General features: G+C 40.1%; 1 protein-coding gene across 11 annotated transcripts in view; it reads left to right on the top strand.

Annotated features, from left to right (window-relative positions):
* LOC131685485 (serine-rich adhesin for platelets) overlaps positions 1-14,821 on the top strand; it is a 248,995-nt gene that overhangs the window by 230,769 nt on the left and 3,405 nt on the right. For 10 of the 11 annotated variants that reach the window (XM_058969223.1, XM_058969225.1, XM_058969222.1 and 7 more), the window contains 5 exons: positions 1,138-1,512; positions 13,501-13,643; positions 13,711-14,144; positions 14,204-14,578; positions 14,634-14,811. In XM_058969223.1, coding sequence (XP_058825206.1) covers positions 1,138-1,512; positions 13,501-13,643; positions 13,711-14,144; positions 14,204-14,578; positions 14,634-14,811 — 1,505 coding nt within the window. The remainder of the gene's footprint in view (positions 1-1,137; positions 1,513-13,500; positions 13,644-13,710; positions 14,145-14,203; positions 14,579-14,633; positions 14,812-14,821) is intronic. The other variant, XM_058969229.1, reaches the window with a different exon arrangement.

Below are 14,821 nucleotides of genomic sequence, written 5' to 3'. Positions count from 1 at the left end.
CTTTTTCACACGCTACGGCTCTGCTTACACTTTCTTAAAAAAATATTACTCATTTAAATTCTTCAACATGATTGGAAATCAGAGTGTTCTGAGTGCTTTCTTTGTGAGTTAATCGGCAGCTTGTAATTAGTTTGGTAAAAATTTCGGGATCCCGGCTAGGAAGTAAATCTCTTGATCAATATTCTCGCAGTGTTACCAATTTCTCATGATGCTTAATCAGCAAAAAAAGGATCCGAGGAGTCTTTGTGCCCTACGGGGTTGGCGACAAAAAAACCATATATCGAGTGAACTGGTGACGGCTTTTTGATACAGCAAAGAATAGCATAAAATGGCGAAAAAACGAAACACCAATAACTATCTTGGAATACTTTAACTGAATTCTGTCTCGCGCTGGTGATAATGGAACTACCTCAGGCTCAAAGCAAGCAGTTTCCAATCGATGAGCAACATGGCTTCGCGTTTAGACATTGAACAGCGACTAAGCAGCCGTGTCCATAATCCCGCATAACAGGGGTTATGGAACGTCGTATTCAAACTGATATTATTTACACCGACCTGTCTACCGCTTTTAATAGAGCAAATAACGATATAACAATTGCTAAAATGGTTGTCATTGCAGATTGTCAGGCACCCACATTTACTTCTACGCCAGGAAAAGCCCAGGGAAGCTACTTGGGGCCGTTGATGTTTCTGCTTTACTTCAACGACTCGTATTTTATGCTGAAGATTCCTGGCAGCGCACTGCCTGGCAGATTTTTTATAAGTGACGAAAACCTAGGGAAAATCTCACCAGACACGAGTTTTTATTTGCTTGATATGTCACCCTTTAGCCACAGTTGCAGTGCATATCACAAGATTGGGGTTTCCACTAATATATTATGTAAAGAAATAATCAGCAAAAGTAAATGTGACTGAGTTATTAGCGGACGAATCGATATACAAAGAGAAGTTCTCATTTGCACATAGAACCATTTCAATAAGTTTGCTAAATTAACGAGTCGGCTGGGTCACTCCAACTTTTTCGTTCCGAAGCATTTCTCTGGTATTTTAATTATCTTAATCCAACAAAGTTCCCAAAGTTCTGCTGAGAACGTTTCTAACCGCAGCTCTTCTACTTCTTTCTTCTCTTCGCAACAGCAGCTACCGATGGGATGAACGGCGTCGGAAATATTGTCCTGCTTGCGACCGAGCAGATGGACGAGCACGACATTCTAAACAACAACGTGATCATTACCAGCAGCAACAACGGGGGGAACAGCGGTAGCGGTAGCAGCAGCAACAGCAACAGTAGCAGCATCAGTAGCAATAGCAACGGCCATGGCAACTACGCCAGCAACAGTCACATAATCAGTCATCATAGCCACAGTAGTAGCAGCAGTAGTCATCATAATCATCACCATCATCCGCTGCGGAACGGGACCACAACCGTCCTGGCGTCCAATGGAACCGTGGTCAACCCGGACGAGGAACTGACCTCGCTCACGTGGTTGCATGATAAGAATCTGCTCAAAGGTGTGTATCCTCTGCTTAATCTGTTTTGTGTTTTTTTGGGAGGACCTTTGCCACTGCGACCACCGTTTTCTGATTTTATGTTTTGTGACTTTGTTGTGAAGGAATTCGAAGCTGAGCGACTGAGCAGCCTTTTTTTAGTTGGCTGTTCAGTACGTATTAGCACCATTTGAAAGACGAGTAAACATCTCGCTTTAAAACGCGGCCCATCAGAATGCTAACCGCAAGAGGAATGTGTTCCTATTTTGATTTATTTTTACTGTAAGATGGCGACCACTGTGTTGCATCGACTCTCGCAAATATGCCGCGGCAGCGGGTCACGGGAGGAGATGCGGTCGGTTTTAAAACGGAGGTTGTCGTCGGAGAGCGTCTTCGCCGGTTTGTTGTACACACATATGCAGATACATAGATGCATGAAGTGACGCGCGGAAAAAGGGCCACTTTTTTGGCACATGCCTCGCGTCGGTCGTGATGCGTGCCATCGTGCGATGCAAAAATAGTTTTTCTAGCAAATTGTTTTCTCGCTGCTCGACGATGATGCCGATGCCGCAGCGCAGCACCGCGTACCGTGCGTCGTGTCTGGTTTAGGATGCCGAAATAGACAAAGGTTGTTGGCCTGAGGGTCCTGGTGTAGCGTTTCTTCTTGGCCTATGGTGACTGCGTTTTAGTTAGACGATGTTTGTGCGGTTTTGTTTCTTTTTTTTTGTTCGTTTGTTGGACCCATTGGGAAGCACCCAACAATCCAACAGTCAATGACTCGGCGCAGTGAGTCCGCTGTTGTCAAGGATTCTCCTCCGTTGAATAGCGATAGGTAGCTACAGAGAGGGATGGAACAAAAAAAGACAAACATATAGGAAAACTATTGATCTATTCGCGAAGTAGCTTCTTCTGTCACGGTTTATTTATGATCTTTTATTATTGTTCAGCGAAATCAGTGAGGCAGCCATTTACGTTGATAACTACTGCACACATGCGCTCGAGTCGTGATTGATTTTGCTTGTCAGGAGGCATCGTTAAAAGTGCGAATGGGAGGACATGTGCTACACGGTGTGTGTTATGGAAACTGTCTTTGGTTGAGGGGTGTTTGCCAACATCTAATAGCTTATACACATCCAATTTAATGGAGTTTGATGGTAATGATGCTCGAATGTCGTACTTAATTATAACCCTAGCAACAGTTTGAAGTTCCTAGGCGAAGGAATAGTCGCTATATTCATATTTTACCAATTGAGCTTAACGTCACTGGATCTTTTTAATTTAAAATCATGCGAGAGATTTTAGGAACCATCAATAAATTGCGTAATGCAAACATTTCCCAGATAATTCTCCCCTCCACACATGTAGATGTCATGTCACATTTTGTCTTACTCTTCCCTCCTCATCACCTATAGAGGGATTCTATGACAAAACAGCATGTCATAAAAGTATCTTTGATTTGTACGAAAATTTACAGTCGGTTTGGTTTATGAATCTCCATGTTTTCCACTGCACAGTGGTCCAGAATATAAATTTATCAGGAATTTGAACTTTGCCTTGTTACATGTTCAATAAAGTTATTGTACTACCCTAGACCATTCTTTTCTTTTAAATATCAGTCATGGTGGTTCTAATTTTAATAATATCTAAAATTTAACTGTTTAAGGGTTCGATATAGGCCCTGACTGTTTTTAATAAAGTTGCTGAAGAACACATTTGAGACAACTTTGCTGAAGACAGACTCTATCCTTCATACTTTCTATTCCATTATAAATTCCAATGCATGTTTTGGGGTGTTTCTAAAAAAACGATTTTATTTTTATAACTTTTGCAGTTTTCACTTTACCCTCCCCAAGGTTGAGGGGTTTGACGGTATTGCAAACATCATCAGGCATATTGCGTGCATTAGCGCTAAAGAAAAACTGCTTTAAGACGGTTATTGCATTAAGCCTCGATAGTGGTGCATCGAGGAGACCGCGAGGGCTTATGCGCCTTTTTTATGTTCTGTGTTTCTTCATACTCTGCACCTGCGTATACAAACGCTCAACCACTGGTCTGTGCGCGGTGATGCACAGTGGCGGATTTCCCTAAAAACGTGGCCAAAAGTCGAAAATGGTTTTAATTGACCTGCAAAGGTACATTCCACAGTTTTTTGGGGCGCAAATTACGATTTTGATGCCAAATTTTCAAAATTCAAAATGGCGGATACAAAATGGCCGACATTTTAATATAAATATAAGTAAATTTTCACGAATGAATTATTTTAATGGTTCCAGTGTATGCCAATAACGTTTATAATGTATCGAATTTTAAATGGTGTGTAGTTAAATGATAGAATTTGTTGATTTGCCGCAATAAGATATAAGGTGTCTAGATGATATAGCTTTTATGAGAATTGATGTTATTAGTCATTTAAAACTGTGTATTTTGAAATATTATACAACATAGTTATAAAACTTGTCAACTCTCTGTACGATTTTTATTCAATTTCTGTCCGATATTTCTCAAAGATCGAAAAATAGAATTTTTTTAAATTATAAAAATTTGCCGATTCTGCGACGAAATGCGTGGAGTGAAAATTGACAACAAGTTTGTATGCAAATTGCAGTAACTAAAAAATGAATATGACAAAAATACGAAAACAAGTGACTCACTAACTTAGAGTCTTAGTTTTATTTAAATTGTTAGACCGAGGATTTGTCCAAAGTTCATTATTACTATGAAGCGTCCATTCAAAATTATGCGTTATACTTGGTCAGAATATGCTTGTACTGCTTCCTGGTTTAGTTTAGAGCAACCTCGTTTTGTTGTCATGCTTGCTCACATACTACGGCTGACAACCTTCTCACAAAGAAATTCGCCAAGCTGGAGTGTACGCCAAAGTGAAATTTTTAGCCAAATCACGGCATGAAATCCCAGTATTCTTTTACACTACTCTACTGATGTTATGCACTACTCTAGATTTGTTTTGCGTTGCATGATCAAACGTCATAGTTCCGGTAACGTTTAATCATTGTATTCGCAATCGATTTTTGAGATTTGGAACCTTTGGCGATCTCTTCTGTTGACCTCGTTGGATTTCAATATGAACGACCAAAATTATTCACGTCTTTTGCGTTCCACTTTTGATAACTTTTGAAAATGTTTATAAATCTCGATGAAATTTTCACCGCTAAATACACAATTATTCCTGTTCAAAATGCAGTACTGTGCGACTCGATATGATAACCGGAGGTGCAGCAGTAATTAAAAGTACGAATCTAAATTTTAAACTGAAAATCTTATAATACGACCTCGTCTCCACTTAATCAAAGATTACTCAAAAGCGGGAAAATTCGGGCAAAAATTCCATAATTTTCCAAATGGAGAATCGTTCAAGGAACACAAATTGCCTTGAAACATAGTGGGCATACGCGGACAAAAAAAGTATTTCAATAATTTAGCAAAAATGTGTGCTGAAACCGTCTGCTACATAATCGTGAAAGTTATTCACATTTTCTATAAACAAACAAAATAGTATCTTTTGACATCAATACATAAAGTACATACCTTCAGCATAACTTTCCATTATTCCATATTCGAAACCGGCAGTTTTATCAACATCCAGCCGTACTTGAATAATACTGATATTTCGAGCGATCGATAAAAATAATATGAGCAAAACGCTATAGTTTAAACTGTTTGGATGTGCCAACATATCAAATATGGAAATTTTGGAGCGTTTCACTTAAAATAGCATGCGGCAGTACCATCTGAAGGACAATATATGTACTAGAACCCAAGGTACTACCATGCAATTTTCGACTTTTGGCCAGGTTTTTAGGCAAATCCGCCACTGTGTGATGTGGCAAACTGGCGGGTCGACGTGCATTGACTTGATGTGTGCCGTGTTTGCAAAAATTGTTCTATTAGCGGTATTCGTGGACGGGGCTCACAGTGGTAGTCATTGTGTGTCCATTTATCGGTCGAGTTCGGCATCGTTCATGTACTAATTAAATTAATTTAATAATTGAATTTATTTAATAAATACATAAGTAGAAACCTATTAGTTGTCGCTTTGTAATAATCGCAGTTTTTCGTACTAGTGTACAGTTGTTATGTGCTAGTCGTATGTCTATCTATGTATGTGTTCGTCTGCGTATTTGTGGCAGTTGGGTCAGGGAATGGATACAGAACTGGCATATATGATAGAATAGTGGCTAATAATTCTAGTGATCAATTTGTGCGCTTGGTTCTATTCAAACTGGAAAGTCGGATTGGATAAATTAGGGTACAATGAATTTACCGACGCACGTGAGTCATCCATTCCCGGCCAGCATAGCATGATGAAAGTCTAACAGCATGCAATTGTCGTTAATGATAAATGTACAACATTTGCTACATTTAGACGAGTTTGATTGCATGTTACATGTGTTTTTCTATTCTACTTCGCTAGTCTGTTTCTTTTGTACATCTATTAGTTTGCTTTTCTATTATTGATGTATACCAAAATAGTATCGGTCAATTTATACACTTCTAATCAAGCTCTTTACATCTTTTTTCTTTATTCAGCATGTTATGATTCCTTTTATTAGTATATCTCCACTATACGCTATCTATACTCATATAGGTACAAACGCTCGGGACCTTCGCGATAACACAAACCTGGCCACAAACGCGACCATTCAATTGCAATAATCCATACATACTTACACCCACAATTTCGCCTACATGAAAAAACCCCGGTAGTTAAGCAAATGTAGCATCTTTAAACTTCCTCGGTCCCGGCAGCCTGGACTAATGTCTTCAGTTGAATCAATCAAAAAAGTGACGCTCATATTCACTAAACAACACGTTCCATGGTGACATGACCTGGAACTCTAGTGATATGGAGAAACGGACTCTCTTCTACCATCTGTTCCATACACTAAAAATTAAGCATCAGATTCACGGTTCGCGCGCGATCAAACAATAATACACACTACATCGTTATAAAATCGAAATTATACACGCGAAGTTACATACACGTGACAAACACGTTAATATACAAATGCTTGAGCCCTTCGCGACCATCCACGGCACCTACACCCGCGATCTCGTAAACATGACAACATCCCGGTGATAAAGTCAATGTCTCTGCTCCTATAAATTTTCAAACGCGATCTCAAGCGTGAACCTAAAAACTCCCGCGGTCTCACGATTATTAATCGGTCTAAGCGAAAACTAACTATCAGAATGAAGGTCCGCGTGACCATCCAAGAACGCATGCATATATAGGAATGGCCACACGGTTACAAAATCCAGTCTTGTACACGCGAAGTCACATGAACGCGAGCATACGTGACAAACACGTTCACATACGAACGCTTAAGCCCTTCGCGATTAACAACGCACATCTACGTTCGCGATCGCGCAAACTTGATAACACACCGGTAATAAGGAGAACGTTTTAGCACTTACGAAGTTTCAAAGGCTGTCTCACGCGCGAACCTACAAACGTCCGTTTTCGCACGCTTATGAATCGGTCACGTCCGGAAACCATTACTCTCTGTCCTAACAACTTAGGTCCATACATTCTGTGGGACCAATAAAAAAATAAAGCTCATATCCACTAGACAACACGTTCCATGGCGACATCACCGGGAACTCTAGTGATATGGAAGATCTCACTTTCTTTTAGCATCTGAGCCGTTCACCAAAAATGAACTATTAAATTCGCGGTCCGCGTACGATTATCCAAAGAACACATGCGAATATGCGAAAGGCACTAGGTTATAAAATATAATTTATACACGCGAAGCTACATACACGTTAGCACACGCGACATACAAACACACACGCGATCGAACACGTTAACGTACAAATGCTCGAGCCCTTCGCGATGATACACGCGATCGCGAGTCCCTATGCCCGCACATACCTGAACCGTACAATGAATATCACATTGAGAATCACGGCCCGTTTCAATTGGCCTAAAGCAGTGTTTTTTGGTGGGCACCATGTCTGTCTCTTAGCACTACAGCTCCAGTAGGACAACTCTCGACAAAAAAGTTATGAGAACATTCATATAAAAAAAACAATTTTGACACAAGAGCAATCAATTAGGCCATGTTGATTCAAGAGCGATGTCATAAAAGAATTTTCAGATATTTATTTTTCGAGAAACGCACAGCAAAATCATGCAAAAATGTAATGCTAACGAAAATATACACTGAAATAAAGTTGATGTTTTTGAAAAAAAAAAATTGAAATTTTAAAAAATGTAACGTTTTTTTAGAAAATGTTTCACGTTATTTGATTATAGAATGTTATTTTAAATCAAAAACCTCTTAAAAATCTTCCAAAATATAGTCGTTTCGAAGATATTTTAGATTTTAATAAAAATTAAGTTATTAAATTGTTATTTTTTCATAACATACGATTTTCTTAAATAAGCATGAAATTTTCTGTAACATTCCTTTTGACATTTCTGTTAAAAGCATTTTCATTTAAAATGACATTTGGAATCATATTCCATAGTGAAATTTCGGTTTTATCTGTCAATTTGCATTAAAAATTAAAAATGTGTTTAAAGTTTTTGTTGCATTTTTTTTCTTATCAACAGATTCTCCATTAGACTGCCCAGAAAAATATCGAATTTTTGAAAACTCAATCAGCCCACCCCTTAGTCGATTTCTAGTCTCACCAGGAGTACTTACTTCAAATTTGAAGCAAATCGGACCATTCTAGCTACCGGACCAACGTACTTGAAATTTGCATGGGAGTTTTCGATAATTTACATGTAGAAAACCCACTAGCCCGCATTTTCGCCGCTAGGTGGCACTGTCTGCATCGTGTTATCACTGTAAGTAAAAATAAGAAAGGTAATTTAATTGCCTATAACTTTGTCGAAGACTGTTAGTTAATCCGGCTTTGTTAAAAGAAGTTATTAAATTTTTAACGAAGTGATGTCTGAGTCAGTTTTGTATGGAGCCTAGCAGCGCATGGTTTTGTAGTAGTACTCGATTCCCACGAACTACACATTTTTGTGAAATAATGGTAAGATTTAGCTCAATAGCATGTTCAGAAGAATTGTAGTACATAATACGAGTTATGTTTTGGTTAGAAAATTTTAGTTCCATCTGTGGCCGCGTAAAGGGCGCCAACACCAGCTTTTTATAGAAGACAGATACGATATCGAGATGTTGGAAGAATTATTGCAAAATGCATATTCTACAACTTTGTGGAAGACACCTAATTTCTATCTCTCTCCGTTGAAAAGTTAATGTTAGCGCCATCTATGCGGTAAGATGTGGAACTAAAATGTTCTAACCAAAACATGACTCGTATTATTCACTATAATTTTTCGGAACATGCTATTGAGCTAAACAGTACCATTATTTCACAAAAAAGTTTTGCTCATGGGAATCGAGTACTGATACACAACCATGCACTGCTAGGCCCTGTGCAAAACTGACTCAGACATCACTTCGCTAAAAGTTTAATAACTTCTTTTAAGAAAGCCGGATGCACTAGCCGTCGTCGACAAAGTTGTAGACAATTAAATTATCTTTCTTCTGTTTACTTACAGTGATAATACGATGCATACAGCGCCACCTAGCAGCGAAAATGCGAGCTAGTGGGTTTTCTCCATGTAAATTGTCGAAAAATTCCATACAAACTTCAGGCACATTGGTCCGGTAGCTAGACTTGTCCGATTTATTTCAAATTTAGAGCAAGCCCTCCTGATGGGACGAGGAATCAACTCAGGGGTGAGCCGATAGGGGTCATTTTTTTCTTGTCACTAAATTCTCCATGCTGCAATCCCATTTAAAATGTTTCCTTTCTATCCATCCTTTTGTCAACAAAAAGGAATTTTTTTCAAAGAATGGGTTTTTGGAATTTTAATGTCTTAAATTTGTTTTTTTTAAACATGTCACAACTATTTGGTCAGTGTATACTTTTTAGTGGAGGAGGGTTTATTCCCTTGAACTTAGCTATGGAAATTGAGTTTCGACTTCGTCTCATCAGAATCTGACACTAACTTAGTGACGGATTGACGCAGGCTCCAAAAAACGGAAACACAATTTGTGTTCCTGGTGTCTGTGAGATTCTGAAAGAGTGACGGTAAAGAAGAGTAAATAAAGACAAAAATCAATAACCCGAGCAAAAAAAGCTTCCCGAATATAGATTAATAAATAATTATGATGGGTTGGAAAAATTCAGTCATTGCTCTGCATTATTTCAATTTCCCAATTCCTATGGAAAATTGAAGTACATAATTTAGGAGACTTTTCTATTTCGCTCTTTAATCAGCTGTAAAAATGCTCCCACCTTTCATTTATCAACTTGCCTTTGACAAGTGGTGTGAGCATTGTTCCCAGGACTTTGATTGAAAAAAAAAATCATTTGCCGTGGTTGCCAGAATCACATTTTGTGCAATATGTTCAACAGATGTCGTTAGAATACCATGGGCGATGTTTTTTTGAAACTCGTTTTTCTCGAAATCAATATATTGTCACTTAGTCCGGTCTGACTTAACACCGACCTATTGATAGGCTTTGTCAGTTTTCAATAATATTGCAAACCAACGGAAATATCTCCAAATTTCATTTTTGGTCGTCAACGAAGCACTGGTACATCGGAATGCTTTTGGACTAATTGCAATAAATTTAGTTCTAAGAATATTACTAATAACCGTTAGTGCTCAAATGGAAGTTAATAGTCTCATTTACTAACCATACTTGTTTTTGTGAGCAAACTCCAAAAAACCTTGTTGTTTATAAACAACATGGACATGAAGGGGCTAACAACTTCCATTTAGACTAGGTCCATGCCGTCTGAAGGAATCAGTTGGATCATTCTTCACAAATTCTTACTGACATTTTAGCATGATTTCGGATCCTCGTTGACCATGGTTACCGGATATACGGGCTTATCGATACTCATATGGATTTTTGTATTCAACACTAAGATACCGATGAGATTTCTTAACCCTCCGGCACTCGCACCGTTGTATTTTGTGCAACACCTTCCGAAATTCTATCAAAATCTTATTCCAGCACCAGCGGTTGCTCATTCGGGGAGCCATTCGCACGAGTGCCGGAGGGTTAATATGATTTTTATTTTTTATGCCGATAAATATCAAATTTTAACCCATTCATGTTTATGTTGTTTATAAACAACAACGTTTTTAAACTGCTAAAACCTTTGGTGTAGGCTAGATGTGATTATTAGATCACGTAAAACTGTTCTGAAAAATCCTTCGAAAACAACTTGAAAATGGTGAAAATTTTCATCTCATCTCGGTCATAGTCGTCAATATGGTGCACCAAGTGAACACTTAAATGATGAAAGTTTTAAATATACGTCCGCTACAGTTTTGTTTCGATATCATTTGTGTTGAGCTGTTTAGAGCGAACGGAGTATCTTCTCAAAGGGCTGAACAATACCGAGAAGGAAATGTTTACGAACTATCACAGCTGGTGGGTGAAACAGTTTGTGTAGTTACTTACTACTAGCAGACGCAATTATTTTCTTTTCTGAAAGGTTAGAAATATTGCATACACAACGAAAAACCGGATTTTAAAATACCAAAGGCGAAGCCAGTTTGTTATTAGCTACCGCTAATTTCATGCACCGACCGCAGATCTTGAGCAAAAAGAATTGTGATTTTAGTCGGCTTGTATTAGTCAACCTTGTTGGATGTCCGCAGACTATATTTCAACATCGGGAGAGAAGGTGATTATTAGGATTCAGCGGGCTCCGTGGACTGGTTGTAACAATTTGTTTGTACAGCTCCGTGTTAGTAACGGGGGTCAATTGGAACAAAAATCTCCCACCCTGAGAACATTTTCTTTGGAAAACAAATTAGCCCTTAACAGCACTATCAAACCACCAACCAAGAATTAAATTTGAAAATCTTTTCCTTCGCCAACTATCATCTTTATTTCCGACGGGTCGAAATTAGCATCGATTTTATTCGATGGCCAGCCCATTTGGCTTTGAATGCAAACTGAACCAAGTACAAAACCGGAGGTCGTATGCGAGTGTAACACTGCACTGGCTGCATCGCACATACGCTCGCTAAGTTTGCATGCGGTAAAGGAGGAAAGATGAAGGGAAAACCAAATCCCGCTCGTTTCGTGCCGGTCTCTAGTTTCCTGTCGACCAAATCCACTGTCTGCTGAGAAAGGGCTACTACACCGAGTGTGTCGGTTCCGGAGTATCCGTCTAGTTGGTCTGGTGGTAATGGAATATCTCACCTCCGAAATATTGGTGCTGGCAGGAAACGCATCTCGTGGAAACAAAAAGACGAATTGCCCAGAATCGTGTGTTGCCTAACATTCATACCATTATGCTGCCAAAGCAGACCGAAAAGAAATAAGTTTTCCTTTGTTGGCATTGCATTCGTATGAAGAGTTTTGATATGATATTCCATTTTTTTCATATTTTGTTAAAAGCGTAGCCTTTTTGTTGTCATCGAAAGAAAGAAGGGTTTAACATATTTATACATATGTGAAACAATTGTACATTTTTCTGACTGTCTCATATAATTATTTCGTTTTATGTGAAATTATAGATTTGTGCTTGGAATATGAAGGTCGAAGAAGAATCGAAATACAAAACTGCTTCCATCAACCAGAAACGATTGCTTTTATTTTTAAAATAAGAATCTTAGAACTATGTTCAGTCTCATAGCGGAAAAATTAAAATATTCTATTCAGTACAACGAAACTAAATGACTTTCAAAAACTGATGCGGCTACTACAGCCGCTACTTTGAAACGAGGCTCCATGTTTTTCTAGTTTGCTTGCAGAACGAGATAATTGTCATTTCTACGACAGAAATAGCCCAGGGAAGCTAGTTGGGACCGTTGATGTTGCTGTTTTACTTCAATGACGTATATTTAGTGTCGAAGGCTCCTCAAGTGAAGATTGCAGATTTTTTCAGTAACAGTTTGAAACCTTCGCTGTTTGTGGTATGACAAGAACCGCGTGTGTGTGTGTAAATCTGAAGAAGTGCTCGGTGATAGAACTGTCACGTATTTTGGCAGAGTTCTGCTGCTAGACTCCCGGAAATCAGGGAAGAATTTCGTCAGGCACGTACTAGCGAGATGTAATGGGTAGGGGTACCCTTTGAATGTTCTGGGTTTTTGGTCGCTTGATATGGTCATCCTAATCATAGCGCAATTAGTCTTATGGAGATGAAGCTTTGTACTTTAAAATGACTTGCACACACACCAGCCATGATGGTTTAATAGAACGCCTCAAAATGAGATATATATCGTATCCACTCAAAAAAAATCTACAAACGAAAAAAGGAAATTTAAATGTAATAGGCAGTCCGTTTCTCGCCAACCACCTCTCTTTAAAAAGGCATAAATGCCTCTTCCATTGCTCTGCGATCAACGTAAATGATACAGATGTCATCCGCGAATCCAAGAAGCATGTGGAAGCTGGTGATGGTGGTGGTGATGTTCGTACCACGCATTCTAGCGCAATAGATTAAAGAATGCTTCAATCCCTCTTCGCCCATAACTTCTCCAGTTCACTTTTCTCCATTACAACTGGACGCGAAGGACCAATATGTTGCGTATCGCAGGGGGTGGTACGAACTTGGATCGAAACCTGGATTTTCCTAACGACCGTAATTAACTGCTTTTACCTTTTGGTTTAGCTATTTTCGGAGTCAATAAAAACGCGACCGAACGTTACTGTACCGTTTCATTCAATAGGCCTATATAGGCCCTTGAAGACGGGCGCAGTCTGCTAAACAGAACACGGGAGAGTACTTTATAGGCGAGGCATTGAGAATCGTGTTGACTTTTGCGAACTTTTAAACGTGACTTAAGGCTCATTTCCAAGCGATCATTACGAGTCTACGCCCTGAAGCCCCAAACATTCAATATCAAACATCAGAATGACCGTTTTCCTCAGTTCTACTAGGTGACATTCCCGTCTTGTCTGTAATTTAGTGAGCTAATAGAAAGCCCTTTTCGAGACCCACCAACGATTTTGCTTACAACCAGCATAGTAAAGGCGTATTTTCTTCCAGGCATCAACCTCTCCAAAGTCCCCGTGTCTTCTCCAGACAGCCCACGGCAATCGGGAAGCCGCCTATCGCCTACCAGTGATTTTGTCGAGGATTCCAACAAGTCGGAGGACAACACGTATTCCGCTCATCCAATAGCGGATCAGGTAAGTTTCTAAACGCTCCCCTCCTAACAGTAGAGGTTTCAATAATTGTTTTTCGTTCACCCCACAGAGCTCAGGAATCTACTGCACGGAGACACTGCACTCCAGCGGTCGGTCACTACAGCCGGGAGTAAACACGAACAGTGAAACGTTTTACGTGGGCAACGGCCGATACCGTACCGTAACCGCAATCAACGGAGATCTTATCATCGAGTACCCGGTAATCACCAGCGAGGAAAAAGAGCTCAAGTCCCCATCGTCAACGGTATCCTGTGCGTCTTCGTCTTCACCGCCGTCGTCTACTTCCTCGCTTTACAATTCTTCGCCTTCGCCGTGTTCCAACGGGAATGGGGCTACAGCGCCTCCAGCAGCACACAGTGGTAGCAATAGTGGAACAAGTACCCCGTACCAGCACTTCCACAAGAAGTACCTGCGGGAGGAGCACATGAAGCAGCTGAAACAGGTCAGCAGCTCCTACGTGACTCCCGTCAAACAACAGACAAGGTTGGTACCTCCGTAATGGTCACAAGATCTTATAAAGACTGATTTTGAACTGATTACAGTGCAATCAAATACGAGGAAGGCGAACTGATCGACGAACGCCAGTACCCGCCGGCACCGACGAAGAATGGCTACTCGATGTCCGTTTCGCCGAATGTCAGCAGTGACGACTACAGCAGTACCTACGGTGGCAGCATGAAGCCACCCTCATCTCCGCCGCTTTCACCGCAACACATGAACGGCAGTGGAACCATGGTCGGTGTACATCCTCAGTCGCAACCATCCCCGCAGCAGCCTTCGTCGGTTAGTGGTGGCGGCGGCACCAATGGTAGTCAGCATTCGCAGGCAAAATTGTCCCCTCCGAAGGCCAAACATCCGACCAATATGCCATACGATCCGCACGTTAATGTTCAGAGCAAGCCGCCGTTTAGTTTCAGGTTTGTTGTGTGGTATTTTTAAGAGTGACTTTGGAGTAATAATTTTCTATTTTAGTTCGCTCATTTTCATGGCGATTGAGAACTGTCAGCAAAAGGCGTTACCAGTGAAGGAAATCTACGCCTGGATCGTGCAGCACTTTCCGTACTTTAAAACTGCTCCGACCGGCTGGAAGAATAGCGTTCGGCATAACCTTTCGCTGAACAAGTGCTTCCAGAAGGTGGAGAAAGCGGCGGTAAGTCCCC

Source organism: Topomyia yanbarensis, chromosome 2 (genome assembly GCF_030247195.1).
Source record: "Topomyia yanbarensis strain Yona2022 chromosome 2, ASM3024719v1, whole genome shotgun sequence".
In the NCBI taxonomy this organism is placed as follows: Eukaryota; Metazoa; Arthropoda; class Insecta; order Diptera; family Culicidae; genus Topomyia; species Topomyia yanbarensis.
The sequence above is the reverse complement of the archived record's forward strand: the minus strand, read 5'-3'. Positions and strand labels throughout refer to the sequence as shown.